This window comes from Colobus angolensis, unplaced genomic scaffold (genome assembly GCF_000951035.1).
Source record: "Colobus angolensis palliatus isolate OR3802 unplaced genomic scaffold, Cang.pa_1.0 Scaffold266, whole genome shotgun sequence".
In the NCBI taxonomy this organism is placed as follows: domain Eukaryota; kingdom Metazoa; phylum Chordata; class Mammalia; order Primates; family Cercopithecidae; genus Colobus; species Colobus angolensis.
Genome location: NW_012115888.1, coordinates 110,133 through 135,146, shown reverse-complemented (window position 1 = coordinate 135,146; position 25,014 = coordinate 110,133). Strand labels below are relative to the sequence as shown.

The following is a 25,014-nucleotide window of genomic DNA, read 5'->3' as shown; positions in this document are numbered from 1 at the left end:
AAAAAAAATTGAGATGGAGTCTCGCTCTGTCACCCAGGCTGGAGTGCAGTGGTACAATCTCAACTCACTGCAAGCTCCGCCTCCCAGGTTCGCACCATTCTCCTGCCTCAGCTTCCCAAGTAGCTGGGACTACAGGTGCCCACCACCACGCCTGGCTAAGGTTTTGTATTTTTGGTAGAGTCGGGGTTTCACTGTGTTAGCCAGGATGGTCTCGATCTCCTGACCTCACGATCCACCCGCCTCAGCCTCCCAAAGTGCTGTGATTACAGGTGCGAACCACCGCACCCAGCCAAAAAAAGAAAGTTTTTAAAATAAAAAATTATACAGATGTGGTGGTACACACCTGTAGTACCAGTTAATCAGGAGGCTGAGGCAGGAGGGTCTTGAGCCCAGGAGTTCAAGGTTGCAGTGGGCTATGATCATGCCACTGCACTCCAGTCTAGGTGACAGAGGGAGACACTATCTCAAAAAAATAAAGAAATAAAAAATAAAAAAATCTGTGACACAGTTATATCATCAAAATCAAGCATTTCTTGTTTAGCCTTTATCGTAATTAAGCACATAAGGTATCTTTATGAAGGACTCCTTAATCCTGAACACCAATGGGAATATCTACTTCCTTAAACAATTATCTCTTGTAAAGTTTAATTGCTCCTATCTAAGATTTAATTTCTTTCACCAGGGTGAAACAGCTTGGGGCACAATATTGTTTTCAGGATGATTATTATATTTAATCTCTTATATCTGTTATCTTGGGCACTAGATTCTTTCCTTTTAACTCCTTTTTGTGTGAGGAGTTAATATTTGATCCATGCATACTTAACCTTGTAAAACTTGTTCTTCTCACCTACAGGCTGTCAAACTTTAAGTGGTCATGCAACCAGAGAACACTCAGATAGGCCTCTTGAGGGGAATCTGAGTTCCGTTTTCCCAAAACAGCATACCCTATCAGCAGGAAGTAGCTAATATCGGTCATGATCCCTATTCCAACGGCAGTTACATGCACCTCTTCAGAGGAGGAAATGACAGAGGCAGGAAACAAAGAAATCCTAGGTAGACCAGGGGCGGGTATCCCATGAAACCTCATCTTCAAGCCAAAGACAGTTTAAAGCATGAAGACCAAGCTACAAGTCAAATTCACAGACCAGATTAAGAATCTGTCTTCCTCTTTGTAGTGCTTTCCTTTGATTGAGATTCACCCTTCACCTATTTTACATATGTCTACCCTTTCCTAATTGTTTTTACACTGTTCCCACCTTTGACTGGTCCCTTTGTTTTAACCTTTTTTCCAAACCCATGAATGGATCAGTACACACTTCTTTAACCTATGCCTACAAAAACTGTGGACTCAGCCACACAGAGAGATGACCTGACTTCAGGAGACACAAGCCAACCCTCCCATCCCCTCTCCGCTGAGAGCTGCTTGGTCACTCAATAAAATTCTCTGCCTTCACTACCCTTCAACTATCAGTGTGACCTCATTCTTCTTGGATGTGGGACAAGAGCGCGAGACCCACTGAATGAAGGTGCCCAGAAAGTCTATAGCACTGGCCCTCTGACCTTGCCAATGGAGGGCAGCTGCCTCACATGACAGAAGCAACGGCAAGTCCAAGTCAGTCTCAGAGCCATGAGAGTCCTGGAGTCATGTGCCAGAGCAGGGCAAAAGGCTGAGATGCTAACATGTCTCTTTCCATTGGACAGCAGGCAGCCAATTAGCACACTGTAAAAACCCCTCTGGGGTTTGGGGGTCACAAGCACCACTGCCTGGGCATCATCAAATTCCCCTCAGGGTGACACACCTGATCTGACTGCAGCCTCACACAGAGCTTGTTCCTGTGTTGATGCTCAAAGCAGTTGGCTAGACCCCATACTTCCTCGCTTACATGCTCCCTCCTGCCAGGGGCTGAGTGCAGTGGGCTAAGCAGATGGGGCGACCCCTGCTGCAAGTCCAGCAAAGGGGGCGAGAAAAGTCCTGCATCAACTTCATGCTGTTCTTGTTTAATGAATGCAACAAAATTTTCTGTTTGTTCATTTTAATCCTTGTCTTTTGTGTTGTTGCTTTATTTCCAAAAAAAAAAATGAAAGAAAAAAAAAAACAAACAGCTGGTTGATTGAAAGATAATAGCACATTATCATTTAAAAACTGACTTGATGTTTTCCCCTCCCAACTGGAATGCTACCTCTTAGTAATCGTGGCTGGAATGCATTGATATTCTTTCTAAGCTGGTTGAGTTCTCTTCTGTTTCCAAAGCAGGAGTAACTTGCATCAGAAGAGGTGAATTGTGATATTTGTCTATTGACAAGAGCTGTTTTATTTTATTTTGTTTTTGTTCCCCTGTGATGTGGACGTTTTGGTTTACTGGAAGTTAATTCTTGTGTCACAATATTCCTTTTTTGATTCATCCTCAGAAAAATTCACTAAAGGCCTTATGGTAGAACAAAAATATAGTTTCTTGGATTGCACAGAAGAGATTAAAAACAAAAAACAAAAAACAAACAAACAAAAAAACTCTTTCTTGTTTCGAAAGCTTCAATTTAATAAGTTGTCCAGGTAACTTTCCCAGTTTCATCTCCGTATCTTGTATTTACAAGGACTTTCTTGGACAAGATAATGTTCTCCTTTAATGTTTAGGGCTATACATTTGATCTATCTCCCCACGCCATCCACTCCTGCCCATTAATCCAATTTCAGTGTCTTCAGTGCTCTAGGAATTTTTGGAATCTCTTATCCACTCTTGGTACCCTATCTTATTATTATGGTTTCTTTTTGAAATATTTATGGTTTCTTTTTGGTATATGGTCTCTGACATGTCAAAGAGGTGATATATCAGAAAGATATATCTAAGAGTAAGTTATATTGCAATAACAAACAAACACTAAATTTTAGAGTCTTTAAGCAATAAAAGTTGATTTCTCACTCACATACTCTGAAATGTGGTTGGGCTGGTGTGGCTTTGTTGCAAGCTTTCCTCCCTCGGAGGCAAATGTTGCTGAGTCACTACCCTCCATAACACAGGTGAATGTTTGCAAAGCATCTAACCAGATAAATAAAAGTATAGACAGTAGAATATCATTGGCTCACTACATTATATAAATGTATATTTAAGACAGAAAATTAAACATGGTGGAACAGAGTTCATGAAATGTCACTTGGAATCACCAGGTTCTTTATGTCACTGTCAACTGCAGTCTCAGTGGTTGCTTTATGGAATCTGATTCCAAGTGTATTTTTAGTTATAAAGCAGGTACAACCTAAGTGCTGCTATTATATCTCTTTGCTGAAAAGACAGTAGGGAACCACTCCCATTCAATCTCTTTTTGTTAAATGTATTGATTATATCGGATATTTTAAGTTAGAGAAGTCACACCTATACTTGGTAAGAAAAATAAACACAAGTCCAGTGCTATTTCTCATAAGGAAAGCAACCTTAACATTGTCTTGTATACCTTTGTATAACTCTATCTCTGTTCATTCAAAGGGCTATAATTTTATACATATATACATACAGCAAACAAAACACTATGCATTTTTACCCCACCCAATATTTTGTCATGGATATCTACATGACAATTATGTAAAATACTATTTTTTTGAAAATTCAGGTAACTTAATTGGAGGAAGGAATTAAAAGAATTTTAGAAATAATTGGATGAGACATTTACGATTTGAGTATTTATGACAACTATGAAAATTAAGTGAACAATTTATGTTGGTATCTCTGAATAAAGCACTGGAAATAATGGACCAGAAAATTTATATTAAGATACAACACAAGAATTCAAAATCCCCTAATAAAGAACACTTGAACGTAACAATTAAACTTTTGTTCAATGTGGGCAACATTGTGAAACCCTGTCTCTAATAAAAATACAACAATTAACTGGGCATGGTAGTACACGCCTTTAGGTGGGAGGCTGGAGTGGGAGGATCACTTGAGCCTGGGAGATCAAGGCTGCAGTGAGTCATAATCATTCCACTGCACTCTAGCTAACCTGGGGGACAGAGTAAGATATTGTCTCAGAAAAATAAAAAAATACAGACAGCTTCACATATGAGGGAGATATGACACAGAAGAATCACTACAGAGTAATAATCTAGTAAATTACTGATCTTGAAAGACAAAGAACAAATACTTTGATCTCTTCTTTTATAATATATACTTATATAATAAATATAATTAAAATAATAGATGTTTAATATAATCTCTGTAGCTATCTTATATTCCACATTGCTTATTGTTGCATATTTAGATTTTTGTGGTTTTTTGTATATGTGTTTGTTTTCTATACTACATAATAAATTACCACAAACAGTTGCATATAACAAAAGCCATCACATTTGCTTCTACGTGTAAGGGTGCTTGTTTCTTGGTATCTACACGGACTGTTGTGATAAACTTGGAGAGTAGCACCCCTTTATGAAAGGTGGCAACTTCCACAATATTTCATGGTGTTTCTGTGTGGCACAGTAGTGGAAGACTGAAATTGGCCCTTTAGCTTGTACAGGACAATAATATCCAAACAAGATTTCAAAGTTTTCTCCTTGCCAGAGTATGAGTACAAGAAAATGTTTCTATATATTAAAAGGGGAAGTGAAATTGACTGAGAGAAACTCAGAGGATTTCAAGAAGATGTGCCATTATGACAAAGAGAATGAATTTATGATGATCAAGGACGGATCACCGAAAACCAGTGGGAAATGGAAGTCTGGCAGAAAGCAGTAGAGACCCGTGATGGCACGGCCAGTCTTCTTCCACACTGGGCCTTCTCTCTAAGTGATGTGCCCTCGCCTTCTACCTTCACAGTGTTTTGTTTCTACATCCAATTGCTGTGTCTCCCCTCTATACCTGACCCTTGTGCATTTACTCTCTATCTGATCATGGTGACTTTCTCTACACCCAATCACTGTGCATTCATTCTATACCCAATTGCTGTATCTTCTCACTATATCTGATGCTGTGCTTTCTCTCTAAACCTGATCATTTTGCCTTCTATCTATTCCTGACCATTGCACCTTCCAGCTATACCTGACTGCAATGTTTATATCTGACTGCTGTGTCATTTTCACTCTATGCCTGGTCACTATGCCTTCACACTAAACCTAGTCATTTTGTATGTGTGTGTTATTTTCAGATATGATCTTGGTGCCTTCACTCCTTATCTAACCACTGGGCCTACTCCACATCTCTGACGTTGAGCTTTCTCTCTGTGCCTGATCACTGAACATTCACTGAACACCTGACTCCTAGGAAATGGACAAAACTATCCAAAATTATGTGCCCCCCCCCAAAAAAAATTATCCAAACAGAATTAGAAATCACGTTCAATTAAAAGTGAGGGTGATTATCACATATCCCGCTTGTTTAAATAAAATAAAATTTCAGTATATGTCATAATACCATAATTTCAGCTTTTGCTTAAAATATTTTTCAACTTATAAAATGATACAAACAATTTTAATTCATATGCTTTGATTAAAATATAGGGACACTAACATAGACTGATTAGTATGTTTAGTGACACTTGAATTATGACAAGTGTCAATTTTGAGATTACTGCTTTATTCTATTTCCTCAGTAAGAAGGAAACAACATAAATTGTTTTTATTAAGATCTATATGTGTGACATTCCAGTCAATTTATGTAATTAATAAGAATGATTCTAATGAGAAAACTGATTCATGAATGAGTATGATAAATATAGGAAAAATGTCACATTTAATAATGGCTTTCAGTCTCTGTGAAAATGTATATAATCTGTGTTTACTCATTCTATACATATTTTATTTATTACCTATTTAGTTTTAGACACTGTGTTAGGTGTACATGATACTGAGATTTTTAAAATATATTTTTAAGGGACCTACAGACCAGTATAGTATCAGATGATTTCAAAGTAACTTATAATTAAAGGTGAGAATTGTTAAAATAATAAGCCAAGGTTGCTCTAAGATCAATTGTAGTAAATACTTTGTTATGTTTATTTTCTGAAAAAAAGACATTCTCTACTTCAAGAGAAGTGCTACATTCCAAAGCCAAATTATATACCTCAATGATCCATTGACCACTGTAATAATTTCACTTATTATATTTTTTAGAATTACCTACACATAACCTGCTTCTTTAAACTGTCAAGAACCTCTGACGGGTTTGTTTTGTGTTTCAGTTTTCTACATCGAGGACTATAAATAAGAAAGTCATTCTTTGGCTATCATATTTTTTAAAACATGATGTACCAATTAAATCTGTATGAATGTGGTCCAATTTATGCAGAAAAATAGATATCTTCTAGTCAAGTATTTTATCTTGTGAAATGACCAGTTTTATTAGGAAATTCCAAGTCTGGTCTACATTCACATTCATAAAAAGTAAGTGGTAAGAGGATAACTGTGTACACTGGGGCCTACCAATGGGCAGAGGATGGGAAGAGGGAGAGGATCAGGAAGAATAACTAATAGATACTAGGTTTGATACCTGGGTGATGAAATGATCTATACAACAAACCCCATGACACATGTTTACCTGTGTAACAAACTTGCACATCCTGTACATATATTGCTGAACTTAACATATAAGTTAAAAAAAAGTAAATGGAAAGGCTCAGGAATCACTTGAAGTGTAAAATGCAATCTAGTAAATCACATCAATCACTGAATAAGAGTTAAAAACTACGTTTGTTTATTGGGCCTTTCTTTAATTTACAACAACAAAGTTAAGGATATATATAAAAAAAAAATAAAAAGAATCTTTACCCAATGAAATAATAATGCAATTTTACCAGATATTGGAACAATTATGTTCCAAAAATTAAGAGTCAATATTTCCACAAAATCTTTCCTCTAGATGTAATTGTAGGTGGAAAGGAACATCATGTACTTGTTCCATAAATATTTACAGAATATCTTCCTTCAACTGAAGGGATACAACAGAATGCAGCAAAAGTGGAAAAAAAGAACTTCTGAGCCCCCTCTCTAAAACCCTTAATATTTTGGCTCTTATCCTCTTGAACTACCGACCTAAGAATGCACACGAAGCAGGCCCCTAACTGGAGGATGAGATACCATGGATCAGAGACAAGCCACCCAGCTGAGACCCCAGAAAAACCAGCTGATAACCAGCATCCACCACTGCAGGTGACGGAGACACCAGCTCCGCTCGGGATGACTACAGCGCAATGTATGACCCTGGCAGAAGAGCAGCCTGGCCCACCAAATTATAAGCAAATAGAATATTGCTTGTGGCCACTAAATTGTGGATGGGTTGATTTGTATGAAACAAAAGCCAACTTACATAGAAGAATACTTATGTAAATAAAGAAGAAAATTATGAAACTTGCAAAATTTTGTCTACTTTCTGATTTGTCAGTTGTCCAATGTGTCTCTTCACGAGTACTGCAATGTTCCCTGCAGAATTAGAGAGCTGGCTGTACTTTCTTGAAATGATCCCATTCCGAACATTATGCCCCAGGGTAATGATTTTTAAATGGCTACTAGAATCTTGGCAGGGGTCCAGGGTGAACATCCCAAGATATTTGGGCAGAACTAAATCAGCTCTCCAACAAGAAGCACAATAAAGTCAGCACAGCTGGTGTTTCTTCTTGTTGCTCTGCAACAAGAAACACAGCTGCAAATGGAACAGCCTGGGGCCTTAGAGATGGAGGTGAAAAAAGAAGACATGAAAAAGATTAGAGATGTTTCAATGCATTTCCAAGGAAAAGGAACTTTGCAGTAAAACAATCTCCTTTTTGAAGCTGCAAAAATAAGTTTACTATATTGAACCTAAAATTTATTAAATGTATACTCATAATTCTCTTAAAATACAATATTTTATTCTCTCTTATACATTAAAAATTACTAGTTACATAACCTATTACAACCTGTTAAATGCTTTTAAATGGTATTTAATGATAAGTATATTTTACTAATATACAGAAGAGCTAAAAGTTTGTACATTTTCATATAGAAATGTATATTTGAAAAAGAAAATAGTAAAGTTTATGTTCTGCCAAACTACATTGTGATCTGGTATAAGATTTTTTTTGAAATAACTTCTAGATTTAAAACATTAAAAAAAAAATGACTGCAATAGAAACAAATTTCAGTTAATACAATTATAGAAACTCATTCTAGGTGAAAGCAAGACTATAATTGCAGAAACTTTAGGATGTCTCCATAAAAAGAGAAGAGATAAAAATTATTCCTGTTTTAAATAAAAGAGATATGATATGCACAATTAAGACAAACACCTTTACCAGCTTTTTATTGCCAATTTTATGTCCTTATATTATTGCTAAATTTCTCAGTCAGTTATGATATGCTTTTCATTTGAAAGTGTAATGCCATTTACAAATACAATTTTATTCATCTTAATTTCTAAAAACATTCACTTGACTCCTGACTCAAAAACCAGGTATCATTTCATCTCATGGTCATTTTCATCTTCATGTTGTGATAAACACATTAACTCATCATCTCATATTTTAATTGTCAATTCTGAAGACTATATAACTTAGACATGTAATGTAACTGTAGAGAAAGGAATTAAAGAAGTAATTCCATAAAATAATTGATAGAAGGTGGTAAAGATCAAGGCTGATGTGATAATGTACTGTATATCACAAAAAAAGGAAAATTTAAAGTCTCAAATTTGCATTGATCAAATATGTACATCTATTATGGATTAATCCAGGTTACATTTGCCCTCAATAATATTATAATGCCATTCTGTTCACATGTGTTTACTCTGTTGAAATTATTTAGATAAGTATATACAGTGGATGTATATATGCTTATCTAAATATTTAATGTATGTATACATGTATATGTATGTCATGTATGTATATATGTATATGTCACATGTGTATATGTATATGTCACATATGTCTATATGTCATATATATCACACACACATACACACACACACACATATGACAGCCAGTACCTTACTAGGAACCAAACATAATTCAAGGGGTCTTCTAAATGAAGGCTATACAGTATGTATGTGTGTGTGTATGTGTATATATATACATATATACATATATTAATTTTTTTTTAAATGAGAACCTCATGGTTCCCAAGTAGCCACGTCATTACTCTTCCTTCTGTGGGTGCAAATAACCTCATTTTATTCCACGACTTTCCTCAGTGTTGTCATAATACTGTGCACTTCAAGATGACAATTAATATTTAAACACTGCAATTGCTTCCTTAGCCGGATAGAACATACTTTTGTTTTAAAGTACATGGCATGAGCATTCTGGCACTACGAGAGTCTCTCTGGACAGGATTATCCATTTAATAAATATGTTATTGAATTTCTGTTTCTACTTTGACATTTTTAATTCTTTATATTGCATGTTCCCTAGGGCAGTAGTTTTTAACTCAGAGCAATTTTGTCACCCAGAGGACATTTGGCAACGTCTGAAGACATCGCCACTTTGTGGTAGTGGGAGGAACACTGCCGCATTTACTGGGTAGAGGACAGGAGTGTTACTAGACACCCTACAAGGCACAGGGAAGACCCTCACCACAAAGAACTATCCGGTCCAAAATGTCAATAGCGGAAAGACTGAAAAACCTGTTCCTAGGAGAATATGATTCCTTAGGTAATTGGTGAAGTTATATCGTGTAGATCAAAAAATACATACAAATCTTACGTTAAAACATGCTTTAGAATCCAGTCTATTTTTGCAACTTTCTGTATTGAGCCATCCAAAATGTCTCAGACTTTGTCGGCAGATTATTGCCCGCCGACAAGAAATACACAACAACATTACGCTTTTCTCACTGGCAATATAGCGCACTGCAATTACTTTGGCTCTATAACCATTACTTAGCGAGAGATGCAAGAAACAATAATCTGATAAAATCTTGCACACCAAGGAAGTCTCTGGTATTGCCTTTTCTGTATTCTCGTAACATATTTGCAAAGCTATATAGAAAATTTATTATTTGAATGATCTTCCTGTTTATTTCCCCAAAACACACAAACGCACACACGGGTACACACACACACACACACACACACACAGCCCAAGCTGGACTATAAACTCACCAGGAAGAAAATAGTATTTTTGAAAATCATTTTATCCTGTATGTCAAATGTCCATCTATTTTTCCTTTTCTACCTGATAAACCATTATGCATTATTTAAGATTCGCTGAGGATGTCTTCTGTCATCCACAAGTGGGGCTCCCTGTCCAACTCTATGGTTCCCCTATTTTGGTGCTTATCAGACATCATATTGGAATTTTCTATTTGTAAGTCTGCAGTTTGCTCAAAGGTAGTGGTCTTGTTTTATTAACCATTATATTACCAGCCAGTATCACAGCTCTCAGCACATAAAATGCATTTACTCTCTCTCACTCAAGAAAGAATTGAATAAATATACGGAGAGAGTTTTTTTAATGATTCAAAACTGAATTAATGAGTATATGGTAAAAAAAAAAAAACAAGTAATTTTATCAGGCACCATATGTTGATAAAAATTTTGTCACCTATTTATGTTATTATTCGTTGTTAGTTAGCATTAGAAACCAGTATATTTTAAGTGTTAGTGTTATAAAAAGGATTTTTATTAAAACTTTAGAACCACTTTTTCATTTCATACCAAATAAAGCCACCCATAGTGTTTAGAAGTAAACTTTCAACAACGTGTGTCTATTTCCTTCAGAGATTTTCTGTGCATGTACATGCGTATTCTGCAACACATCTACATTCTCTAACAAAACTGGGCTATCTTAGTATCACAGAAGGGAAGCCTGGATATTCATTAGATAACGAACAGTATCCACCCAAAGGGAAGAAGCATGATCCCATATATTTGTAACGAGTGCCACATTTCTGTGTATACGTATATAGTCCAGTAGGGCTGGCAGAACACTAACTGCTATAGATCAGCAGATACCTTGTGTATCAGAACTATGACACCATCCTCTAATTGTTCCTTGCCTCTGATCTCCCTATAATAGCTTACAATGAAGACTGGCAAACTCATTTTTTTTTTTTAAATAAAAGAAAACACCATAAATATTTTGGGCATTGTGGGCCAGTGATATGACCTTCATCCCAACCACCCAGCTCTGCCATTGCAGTGCCAGAACTACCGCGGACAATCTTCAAGTAAATGAGTGTAGCTGTGTTTCAGTAAACGCACAAAAACAGGGAACAGGACAGATTTGTTCCCCCTGCCATTGTCTGCAGATCTTTGCCCTATAATATCATCAACTTTTGGTTTCTAAAATCAGAGTTGGTCAGGCACAGTGGCTCACACCTCAAATCCCAGCACTTTGGGAAGCCCAGAAGGGCCAATCATTTGAGAGCAAGAGTTCAAGACCATCCGGCCAACATGGCAAGACCCTGCCTCTACTGAAATTACAAACTTTAGCTGGGCCTGATGGAACGTGCCTGTAATCCCAGCTACTTGGGAGGCTGACACTTGAGAATTGCTTGAACATGGGAGGCAGAGGTTGAAGTAAGCCAAGATCATGCCGCTGCGCTCCAGCCTGGGTGGTGGAGCGAGACTCTGACTCAAAAAAAAAAAAAATCAGAGTTATAGTTAATGAAAATATCACCCATTCTTAACAACACAATGTAAAGTGAATTTTTCCCTCCACTTTCGTATCATGCTCTATGCATTCATGTTACAATATGTGTTATATGTTATTATCATGAATTGTATGTATTTGTTTTCCTAGAGTAATGTGCGTATATACACATGCACACAAAAACTTACTGACAAAATATAATTTCCAATATTCAGCTTAAGGTTTCCCGTAAAATAACTCAATAGAATCTTGCCTGAAACCACAGTAGTACAGAGAGTTGAAACTTACTCTATCTTGTCCTTTTTCTATACTACTTTCAGATATTAAATTTTTGTCCCTCAACCATACTCATCTCAGTAAAAGAACTTAAGAATATTAACTTTTCACCATTCCCATCTTTCTTCCCAAACCCCAGATGAGGACTTTGACTTGTTCCCGAGTCCTCAACTCAGTCTTTTCTGCAAAAATTACTTTATGTCTCATGATTCTCACATAGATTATGTGGCATCCTTTGACAGTATTTCAAAAATATCCATTCGTATTAACTCAGTGTACACACACACACACACGCACACACACACACCTATTCCAGAGTTCCAAAAGCTGATAACATTTTTCCTCTTTGTAATTTTCCTTGACTTTTAGATCTCTGTTCTGATTTATTTCAACTATTTTTAATTTCAACTATTTTCTCAAATGTTTTTCTAAATTAGGTAGGAGAATAATAGACCTTCCAGATCCTTCTCCAAATATTTATTTTGCCCTAGCTGATGGATCATATTTCTCTGAACAATAGATTTGGGGCTTTGGTGTTTCCTCTGTAGGCTGTAAATGGGACTTAACTCTCTATCAGATTCCTCTATTTCATGTAATAAATGTGAGGGTAGCATATTAATTTTTATTCATAGCTAATTTTAAAAAATCTGAATGTTTTAAAAATTTTCTCTTTTTTATTAGGCTTTAAAACTTTAACAGGATTTTCCTATGTTTGATTCTTATTTTATTAAGTCTTCCTGGAACTTGGAAAGTCAACTAAACTTATAGGGTCAGTATATTATTCACTTCAAGAAAAATCATGATTGCTCCTTTCCTCCACTTGCTCTTTATTTTTCTCCAAGAACACATGTTATTCACATGCTAGGTCTAATGAATATGTTCTCTAAATCTGCTTTCTTTTTCCCACAATATCCACAATTTTATGTTTGTTTCCATGGCTATTAGCTACTTCTTTCAGTCAGTTATGATTTTAGGTACCAGGACAATAATTCAGGTCTAATCAGTTACCATTCATACCTTCAATCCATATATTGATCTTCTTTATTGTTGTTATTTACTTATTTGTTTAAAGCAAAAGGCTTTGAGTCACAGAAATCTGTTTGTGGCGTCCGTAAAAACCCTCCAATGCTCGTACTGACTACTGTTTAGTGTACTGTCTTTCTGGGTAATTGCTGCTCTGCCTGTTTTTCTCTCTAGTGCTTTACCCCCTGTGGTTATGACAGCTTCCTTTGTGCTCCTTGGGACCCTTACTTGTCTTGGAAATAGCTCACCAGGAGCACTCTCACAGGTGGGAGCACCATAGAGCTCTTTGCCTTCCTAAGGCAGAGGAGATTAGTTTTGTGGGCATCAATTCCTTGATGTGGCAGAGAGAATTCTGTCCTTGAGTTCCCCAGCAAACTCTCACCCACCAGAGTTAATCATGCTGAAGCCTTTAATTCCCCCTCGACTCTCCTTGGGGATCAATATTCTGGGCCTCTCTTAGGCTCCTGCAGGCTGGTTCCTGTTTTCTGCTGTGGTCCAGAGGGAACGAGTTTGGCAATTGCTTTCTCCCCTGAGACTTCAGCTATAAAGAAGACCTCACTGTCTCTTCCTTACCTGCTCCTACAGTGACTGCAGGAGCTACCCGCCTAGCTCAAGAAGACTAACATACACCGGAATCTGGAGTTGAGAGGAAAGATGCTGCCATCTTCCACTAAAAAGAATATATATACACACACACACATACATATATATATACACACATATATATATATCAAATTCACAGACTGATTTGATTAGTAACTAAGTAACTATAAGAACCTTAATCTAAAACAATACTCATACATATGCAGAAAATTAAATATATGAAATCTTTACTCAATAAATGTGTTACAAAGCTTAGAGTCTCATAAAAATAGTCAAAAAGTATTATCACAGAAGAACCATTTTAAACTTAAAAAAAAATCATCCCATGAAATGAAAAATAAACAAAAATAAATTCAAATAGCTACACCACAGAAACCAGTGAGTGGTGAAAAAGCCCCAGATCATCAGGGTGACTCAAGCTCTGGATCATGATTATACTGGCTGCAGTGTAGGCTTTGAATTCAGCTGAACCTGGAATAATGCCTACTTGGCTATTTCTAAATACGTGAATTTGCAAAAGTAACTTAAATACTTTATGCCAGTTTACACATCTTGAAAATGATTTTCAAAATACTTCACAGGGCTGTCATATATTTTTAAATAAATAAGGCATGTAAATGCTTAGGAATATTTGAAAAAAGTTTTATTGATTAATGTAGCAACAACTATTAATGGTATAATTTGGTCATACACTGAAAGCTCAAAAGACCTGGAGACAAAAATTTCAGACATTCTAGAATCTTTCTTCTGTGCTAATAATCAAACTGAACGTGCTGGTATGTTCTTAACAATATACACATATAATTCACGTCATAGAAGAGACATATCAATTAAGCAAGTATTCCACGTGTTTTCAAATGTATGTTTCTTTCCCCTTGAGATCCAACTACTACCTACACTTACATGATTAGAAATCAACTTCAATGAATATTATAATTGCCAGACCCAATAGTCTTTAACACTTTATGCCTCAAAAAATACTAAAATATTTTGAAACTTCATATTTATATGAATTTATGTATATGTATCCCCTCTAGATACATATACAAGTAAAAATTGGTGTTCTAAAGATGACTTTTGGATTTTCAAAAATATGTTAATTGCATAATCATAAAAATGATTTTTCTTACCCATGTCTGACATTTCAGGCACAGTAACAATGTATGGTCCATCTGTGAATTTTGGAGCATTGTCATTGATGTCTTGCACTTTGATGATGAACTCAGATTCAGGTTCAAGAGGTTTGTTTGTACGTCTGTCAATGGCTTGAGCGTGAAGCACATAGTGGGTCTTCTGCTCTCTGTCTAGGCTTTTTGTTGAGTGGATATCACCCGTGGTATCATCAATGATAAATATAGTCCCAGCACCCTCTCCAGTAAGGATGTACTTGACAGATCCATCACCTTTGTCAGAATTGGAGTGAAGCTGTGAAATACATATGGAATAATTTAGCATGTATTTATATTCCGACCTCACATTATGTTCTCTGAAAACTCCCTACCTATAATTACTTTGTTTGACTATGACTTTTCTTCCCTTTACAGTGCGCTGTGTGTTACTACTATCATTTACTTTTCTGCAGTTTTTTTTTCTTTTTTTCACTTGGTTAATAGTAAGGATATTGCTATCATGGTTTGTCTAAGAGATCCAGTTATTGAGCTAAGAAAAAACCATAAACAATATTTATTAAAACAAAAATAGCCCTGTAATTTTACTAAATCCACATTCCACTAACTGCCATAAAGTTGAGAAAATAAATTCCCAGATTATTGTTGACTTCTGTACTTGTGAAAATAATATATTTTGTTTCATTTTGTTTTAATTATTTGACATTGATTTCAACTTTATGACTAGAAAAAAATATATATCGTATGACAAATTGACGTTCAAATCAATTATTAAAATTTTCACAAAAGAGGCACATATTTAAGTCATAGTCACAGTCATGTGTTTAATAATTAGAAAAAAAATGAAATCACTTCTAATATAAAGGGCTTTGATATAGAATATTAAAAAATAGAGTATTTTTGGCCTGGTGTGGTGGCTCATGCCTGTAATCCCAGCACTTTGGGAGGCCGAGGCAGGAGGATCACAAGGTCAGGAGATTGAGACCATCCTGGCTAATATGGTGAAACACCGTCTCTACTAAAAATACAAAAAGTTAGTCAGGTGTGGTGGTGGGTGCCCATAGTCCCAGCTACTCAGGAGGCTTAGGCAGGATAATGGCGTGAACCTGGGAGGCGGAGCTTGCAGTGAGCTGAGATCGTGCCACTGCACTCTAGCCTGGGTGACAGAGCGAGACTCCATCTCAAAAGTAATAATAATAAAAAAATTTAAAAAAATAAAATAAAATACTTTTTTAGGGATAGAGTATTTTTTTAGTTAGGGATTATAAAACTTTAACTCGAAATTTAAATAGCAGTTGATATTCAGTTGATAAATAGGGCCTCATTTTAATTAACTGAAATATAGTAACAAATCTACACTTACTAAAGTTAAAATTATCAAATATATTTGAATAGATATTAGAAAAGTAACAATAAATTAGAGAAGAGGTCTTCAATAAGAAAAATACCTGAAATATTAAGATAATACACTTTGTTGTAATTTAAACTGCATGTAGTTTTTGCTAAAGATTCTGCTATAACACCAAATTCATTTAAATAGTTCCATGAGTGCCAGTGCTATATTTCTAGCTAGAAATAACAGCAGTATTTCCTCAGTTCACAAATATATTTTCAAGGATTGTTTCTCCCAAGAGGTCTGAACAGTTATCCTTTATATTAAACCTTTTTGGTCACATAACCTCAATGACTTACCTTTTTCTCATTTCTGACACGTAGAAACATTGAAAAAACACAACCTTGTTCACATAGCATTTCAGTTTTCTTGCCATAGTAACATGAACATTTTTGAGTTTTAAAGTCTCTGAACTCTCAGAAGACATTTGGAAAAGACAAAATACAGAAAAAGACAATGCAATATGAGAAAAAGACTTTTTCTGGGAAAATTGGGGCAACTGAAACATAAATGATAGTATGGGAATAATTTTACTTCTTTCTTGAAAACATGTACAAAATTACCAGGGTAAAATTTTGAAAGGAATCACAGAGTAAGACTCAACAAATGAAACCATTTAAAAATGTTTATTTAGATCTTGTATAAAAATGATCAAAAATACACAGCTTTCAAAGATTCACACTTCATTAGTAAACTGGATACTGAAAGAAGAATGCAGAATGAATTGGGTGATACAATTGTATGCATGTATGAAAATGTGTTTATTTATTTATGTCTCTTAACATATCATTTTAGTTACTAGAAGAAAAGATTCATCTTTCATGAAGCAGATAACCACAAATTATCAGTAGAGCAACCTATTTCATATTCTCTAACTTCACATCAATCTGTGACCAAAATGGAGCAAAGTAAATCAACAAATTCATTTACCAAATGTTTTTAAAACCTTTTCTAGAATACCTGTCATTAAACTAATAAAAGGTCAGATAGTCTGGTAATTATTATGTTGTTATATATACATTATAAATCTATATTTTGTACTTATAACTATATAAAACACTTTTGCAGAATGTGTTATGCCTTTTAACAGTTTCTAAAAATTTAACAATGATGAAAATTGGCATTCATCTTCAGGATATGTATGTATGTGTGTGTGTGTGTGTGTTTATATATATATATATATATATACACATGAAAAACATTTTCAGTGAACTTTACTTGATATCACTTAGTTTTTTTATTACTAACAAAATGTAGTAATATAAAATTATACTAAGTGTATAGTTAGGTTCGTATTACAGATACTTAAGTATATTTAAAGAAGAATAGGCTTAAGTATACAAGAGAAATAGTAAAGTTCTTAAGCTACAGCATCTATTAAAATATATATACTATACACTCTATATAGATTCTAGTAATTCAGATATGAAATAAAAATTTCAGTAATTTTAGGGCTATCAGTTTTAAGACTTGAATCTGACTCCACATGTGTACCATTATTATAATTCACATAGACTTTTTATGATTAATAAAGTTTTTATAATACCTAATAAACAGCATAAATACTTCTGCAGACATGACTAATTTGAATCTATATTGTAATAAGATCAGTGAATTATAATTCAATAATATTTATATTGTTAGATAACCTTACACCAAATATTATGAAACTTACACCAAAATATCATGAAAATGTATTTAGATTACATTGCTTTCTGAGAATTTAGCATGAGTTTTTAAATAATGTAGATGAACATTTTATTAATGAAATTTTAGTCTCTTGGACAGCCTGGTTAAATCTTGAAATAATCACATTCCTGTATAACAGTAATGGGAAACCATTGTAGTAGTTATTTAGTAGATTGACTAATAGTTTATATGATTATGATGATAACCACTTGTGAAGTAGCAAAATGGTTTACTCTCAAGATTCCCTCTCCTCCACCCCATCTATTCTCAAATCTCAGTTCTGTTTGTAATATACATTTTGCAACAGGAATGGAGCCTGAAAGAAACCTTGACTATTTTGTCTTGAATTTTTTAATAAATGAGTCTTAACACTCTAGAGAAGTATTTTATTAATTTTTGGAAGCCAAAAAAATGATGAATGAATGAAATATGTGAATAGTAAGGGTAGTTGCAGACATAGAAAACTTGAGAAATGGAGAAAAAGCTCTTGAATACAGATAATCTGGTTAGGAATATTATGATGATAGAAATATGTCTGAGTGGGGTCACCAATGAGACAGCAAATGAAAGAATTTGGAAAAGAGCATGGAAATTAGAAATACTCCATATATACACATGGTAGTGATTCAGTAACCAGTTAAATATAGGTTACAAGCTTAGCTAGTCACTATACTACTTAAGAGAGATGTCCATGATTTTTTTACAGTGAAATAAGAAAAGATATTTGGAAGCTAAATTTGATTTTAGTCATATACAGTGGAGCTCTTTTTTTTTTTTTTTTTTTTTCAGTTTAGTAATACCAAATAGCAGGGTCTGAATATAACACCTTATTTATACTTTTAGAGCCATGGGATTTTGCAAACTAGGCTGTATTTTCATGCTGAAAGACAGACATTATATTGTGCTAAAGCAAGAACAGATAGTCTTTGGGTATCTCATCACATAATAAAGTAGGGTTAATTAACTGCTCTTTAGAGAACAGCAAAGGAATGAGGGGTGAAAAAAATAAAAAAGAAAATGCAGTCACCCTAGTGAAGCAAAATGCTAGTAATCTCTAGCATTACTTAATAAACTGTCACTTTCTTAGCATTAAGTAGTAACCTATGGCACTTAGAAAGTCAATGTGACTCACATGAGTTCACTCTAGAAAACTATTTATTCACCCTGGACTACATTAGGATCAGGACCTAAAAATGTATAGCTTTCACTCTAACGCAAAGTTCCTCAATAAAATCATATTCTATCCCTTAGGGAAGAACAACTTTAAAAGGTTAAGAAAATGGTGGTGGAGCCATTCATTTAGAAAGTTGAGTTTAATTAGGACTTTAAGCTATGTTAAAAAGATAGGTGATTGACTTAAAACTGTAATATTTTGGGCTACATAATTTATACACTTGTTTATAAGTAGAAAACATATTTATAATATTTCAGTGGAAGCCAAAAATAAAGGCAGAAATATAGTAATTCCACTATGATTGATCATTATCTCCAAAACTTGCATAAAATTATGTGACACAATGTGAAAGAAATGTGAAAACATAGGGAATACATGTCATTGAGAGGTATTATGTATCCTTCATTGCAGAATGTATTATATTCTTAAAGCAAATGAAACAAAAATCAATTGAAATCTTAATAAGTAACTGATGTGAAATAAAACACATTAAGCAGTTACAGTCTCATGCTAACTGATAATATATTAGTCTCTGTGAAAAAGGGACATGTATTAACCATAATTTTTATTTAAACACCAATAAATGTGTAAAACGTTTTGTTAAACAGTTAAATAAAGTTTTATTTTCAAAAATTTAATCCATCAAGGTGGATGGGAGCCAGGACTAGATTGCAGCTATAACTCAGATGGACAGAGAAGAATGTGGAGGCTCGCATTATGAATTTTGCCCCAGAATGACTGCAGGAATATCGGGAATCCTGAGAGTACCCACAGACCCTCTGAAGGAAGCAGATTGCTTCTGCAGGGCCCCCAAGACAGCCCAAATACTGTAAGTGCCCAGGCTGTGAAAGAGGGAAAGGGAGATCCTTCGCCCCTGAATACACACCCCTGCTGGGGAAACTGAAGGTCTAGTTTATGGGAGAAGATTCTGATCTTACCTGGAACTGTGTGAATTTAGAAAGCTAAGCAAAATACAGAGGTAGAGGAAGCAGTGTCCATTCTTGCTTGGACTAAGGGGAGGATGCAAATCCTGCAGGTAGAATCCACGGACTGGGGAAGCACTAAAGCCTTACTTTCTATTGCAGCTGGGAAGCGGGTTAGCCAGGAGTAAGTTCTCAGGCCTGCTTGCCCATTGCCTGGAAACAGACTTGGTGCTATTATGGGGCCATGGTAGGAGTGAGACCAGCACTTCAGATTGCGTGGGAGCTGGCTGAAGCCTGTGACTCCCGGCTCTCCCCCACTTTCTTGACAACCTGCACAACTCGGCAGAGGCAGCCATAATCCTCCTAGGTACATAACTCCATTGACCTGGAAATCTTGCCCTCATCCCCCATAGCAGCGGCAGCAAGACCCGCCCAAGAAAAGTCTGAGCTCAGACACGCCTAGCCCTGCCCCCACCCAGTGATACTTCCCTACCCATCCTGGTAACTGAAGACAAAGGGCATATACTTTTGGGAGTTGTAGGGCCCCACCCACCATGGGTTCCTCTCTATACTACCACAGCTGATGCTCTCTGGAAAGCACCATCTCCTGGCAGGAGGCCAACCAGCACACAAAAAAGAGCATTAAACCACCAATGTTAAGAACACTCACAGGGTCCATTTCACCCCCTTGCCACCTCCACCAGAACTGGTGCTGGTATCCACGGCTGAGAGACCCACAGATGGTTCACAACACAGGACTCTGTGCAGACAACACCCAGATTAGCCCAGAGCCTGGTAGACTTGTTGGGTGGCTAGACCCAGAAGAGACAATGATCACTACATCTCAGCTCTCAGGAAGCCACATCCATAGGAAAAGGGGTAGGGCATTACGCCAAGGAAACAACCCATAGGACAGAAGAATCTGAACCACAGCCTTCAGACCTTCCCTCTGACATAGCCTATCCAAATGAGAAGAAACCAGAAAACCAACTTTGGTAATATGACAAAACAAGGCTCTTTAACACCCCAAAACATCACACTAGCTCACCAGCAATGGATGCAAACCAAGAAGAAATCCCTGATTTACCTGAAAAGGAATTCAGGAGGTTAGTTAGTAATCTAATCAGGGAGGCCCCAAATAAAGGTGAGCCCAATGCAAGGAAAAAAAAAAAAAAAGATGATACAGGAAGTAAGCGAGAAACAGTCAATGAAATAGATAGTATAAATAAAAACAATGAAAACTTCAGGAAACATTGGACACAGATAGAAATGCAAAATTCCCTGGAAAGTCTTAGCAATAGAATTCAACAAGTAGAAGAAAGAAATTCCAACAAGGTCTTCAAATTAACACAATCCAACAAAGATAGAAAAAAGAATAAGAAAATATGAACAAAGCCTCAGAGTAGTCAGGGATTATGTTAAATGACCAAACCTAAGAATAATCAGTGTTCTTGAGGAAGAAGAGAAATCTAAATGTTTGGAAAACATATTTGGGGAAATTAATCGAGGAAATACTCCCTGGCTTTGCTGGAGGCCTAGACATCCAAATGCAATAAGCGCAAAGAACACCTGGGATGATCACCAAAAGATCATCACCTAGGCACATTGTTATGTGTTACGCCAATGCATAGGTCATCTAAAGTTAAGACAAAGGAAATAATCTAAAGAGCTATGAGACAAAAGCACCAGGTATCCTACAAAGTAAAATCTACCAGATTAACAGCAGATTTCTCAGCAGAAACCCTACAAGCTAGAAGGAATTGGGGCCTTATCTTCAACTTCCTCAAACAAAACAATGATCAGCCAAGAATTTTGTATCCAGTGAAACTAAGCATCATATATGAAGGAAAGATACAGCTTTTTTCATAAAAACAAATGCTGAGAGAATTCACCACTACCAAGCCACCACTACAAGAACTCTTAAAAGGAGCTCTAATTCTTGAAACAAATCCTTAAAACACATCAAAACAGAACCTCTTTAAAGCACAAATCTCACAGGACCTATAAAACAAAATACAATTTAAAAACTGAAAACCAAACCAAAACAAAAGAACAAAGAAACAAGGTACACAGGCAACAAATAGCATTATGAATGGAATGGTACCTCACATCTCAATATTAACATTGAATGTAAATTGCCTAAATGCTCCACTTAAAAGATAAAGAACTGCAGAATGGATAAGAATTCACCAACAAAGTATCTGCTGCCTTCAAGAGACTCACCTAACACATAAAGACTCACATAAACTTTAAGTAAAGGGGTGAAAAAAAGACATTTCATGCAAATGGACACCAAAAGTGAGCAGGAGTGGCTATTCTTATATCAGAGAAAAACAAACTTTAAAGCAACAGCAGTTAAAAATGGCAAAGAGGGACATTATATAATGGTAAAAGGCCTTGTCCAACAGGAAAATATCACAATCTTAAACATATACGCACCTAACACTGGAGCTCCCAAATTGACAAAACAGTTACTAATAAACCTAAGAAATGACACAGACAAGAATAGTGGGGGGCTTTAATATCCCACTAACAGCACTAGACAGGGCATCAAAGTCAACAAGGAAACTGGATTTAAACTATACCTTGGAACAAATGAACTTTAACAGATAAATACAGAACATTCCATCCAACAGATGCAGAATACACATTCTATTCAACAGCACATGGAACTTTCTCCAAGATAGACCATATGATAGGCCACAAAACGAGCCTCAATAAATTTAAGAAAATTGAAATTATATCAAGCACTCTCTCAGAGCACAGTGGAATAAAACTGGAAATCAACTTCAAAAGGAACCTTCAAATCCATGCAAATACATGGAAATTAAATAACCTGCTCCTGAATGATCACTGAGTCAAAAACGAAAGGATGGAAATTGAAAAATTCTTCAAACTGAATAACGATCATGACACAATCTATCAAAACCTCTGGGATACAGCAAAGGTGCTGCCTAGAGGAAATTTCATAGCCCTAAATATCTACATCAAAAAGACTGAAAGAGCACAAACTGACAATCTAAGGTCATGCCTTAAGGAACTACAGAAATGAGAACAAACCAAACCCGAACCCAGCAGAAGAAAGAGAAGAAAGGAAATAGCCAAGATCATAGGAGAACTAAATGAAATAAAAACAAACAAAAAATACAAAAAAAGGAAATAAAAAGTTGCTTCTTTGAAGAAATAAATAAAATTGATAGACCATTAGCAAGATTAACCAACAAAAGGAGAGAGAAAATCCAAATAACCTTGGTAAGAAATAAAATGGGAGCTATTACAACTGACACCACAGAAATACAAAAGCTCATTCAAGGCTACTGTGTTAGTGTTCTCTAGAGGGACAGAACTATTAGGGTATGTATTAATTAATATAAATATATATTAATCAAAATATACTAAATAAATAGAAATGTATTTATATAATAAATATATAAATATATATTTATATAATAGATGTTATAAAGATACAATATTTATATATTATTATATATTATATAAATATAAAGGGGAGTTTATATAAATATAAAGCGGAGTTTATTAAGTATTAACTCACATGATCACAACATCACAAAATAGGCTGTCTGCAAGCTGAGGAGCAAGGAGAGCCAGTCCAAGTCCCAAAACTGAAGACCCTGGAGTCCGAGGTTCCAGGGCAGGAAGCATCCAGCAAGGGAGAAAGATGTAGGCTGGGAGATTAGGCCAGTCTCCCCTTTTCACATTTTTCTGCCTGATTTATATTTGCTGGCAGCTGATTACATAGTGTCCACAAGATTAGGGGTGGATCTGCATTCCCTAGCCCGCTGATTCACACGTTAATCTCCCTTGGCAATACCCTCACAGACACATCCAGGGTCAGTACTTTCTAGCCTTCAATCCAATCAGGTTGACATTCAATATTAACCATCACAAGTCCACCCCTTGTCAAGCTGAACCCACACACATCTCCTGAGATCATACATAATCTTCAAATAAAGACAATAATAAGGTCATAATTACATCTAACATAATACAACTATCCTTTGTACAACCAGAAACACTCCAACTCCCAACCGAAACACTATTACATAAGTTAACAATACTTAAATGCTGATATGAAGTCAATAAATCTTATGTCATATGATAAAGGAAAAGGAAATAAAATAAAGATATTTTCTTCATACAAGTGTACACATGTACAAACATATTTTTAGCAAAAGAAGGAGGAAACACTCATGACAATCGCAGTCCCCATTTCTGCAGCTGGTCACGTGGTCATAGTTGACTACTTTCTTCTACTGCCTATTCTGTATTTCTTTGCCTTTAGCAAGCACCTCAGCAGGTCGTGATATTTTACTGGTGGAGTGACCCAAACCTTCACTCCTGAGGGGTCTGGACCATTTGTAGTCCTGCCTGGATTGGGCTGTTATAGTTTCCATTGACCTTAATCACAGGGAACGGTAATATTAAGACACCCAGATGGATCTCCTGTATTCCATGCATACTGTTCTTTACCTCCATTGTGGAGTAGTGGACTGATTTCATCTGATAGTCTGGGTCAATCACCCCAACCAACACTGTAACTCCCTCCTTAACTTGTTAGCTTAAATGTAGGAGGAGCCCAAAGTGTACAGGTGACAATCTTAACTTCTAGTTCAATGGAATTGTTGCTGTACCTCCTGGTGGCAGTGTTCCTCCCTCTGGAACTAAGGCCTCTAGGTCAGCAGAATGTAATATCACAGTAATAGGAAGCAAATATTTTGCTAGTGGATCACTAGAGGTGATGGTGTGGGTGCCACTTCCACTTTTACCCCTTGATTCCTGGACCCATGAATCCTGGCTATGGGAGAAACAGTACAGTATATTGGATGCTGATTCAGAGCATACACAGCCTTCTGGATAACTTTGCCTGAGTCCTGCAAAGTATTGTCACCTAGTTGGTGTTATAATTGTGACTTCAAAAGGCTATTCCACCGTTCTATCAATTCAGCTGCTTCAGGATGATGGGAAACATGGTAAATGTAACTTTGGTTACTGGTACCAAAACAGAGATACAGACCAATGGAACAGAACAGAGCCCTCAGAAATAACACTACACATCTACAATCATCTGGATCTTTGACAAACCTGACAAAAACAAGAAATGGGGAAAGGATTCTCTATTTAATAAAAGATGCTGGGAAAACTGGCTAGCCATATGTAGAAAGCTGAAACTGGATCCCTTCCTTACACCTTATACAAAAATTAATTCACGATGGATTAAAGACTTAAATGTTAGACCTAAAA

The 25,014-nt window shown here is 35.8% G+C and overlaps 1 protein-coding gene across 3 annotated transcripts in view; it reads right to left on the bottom strand.

Moving 5' to 3' along the window:
- CDH18 (cadherin 18, type 2) overlaps positions 1 to 25,014 on the bottom strand; it is a 363,385-nt gene that overhangs the window by 261,316 nt on the left and 77,055 nt on the right. For all 3 annotated transcript variants that reach the window (XM_011947447.1, XM_011947449.1, XM_011947448.1), the window contains exon 2: positions 14,577 to 14,871. In XM_011947447.1, coding sequence (XP_011802837.1) covers positions 14,577 to 14,871 — 295 coding nt within the window. The remainder of the gene's footprint in view (positions 1 to 14,576; positions 14,872 to 25,014) is intronic.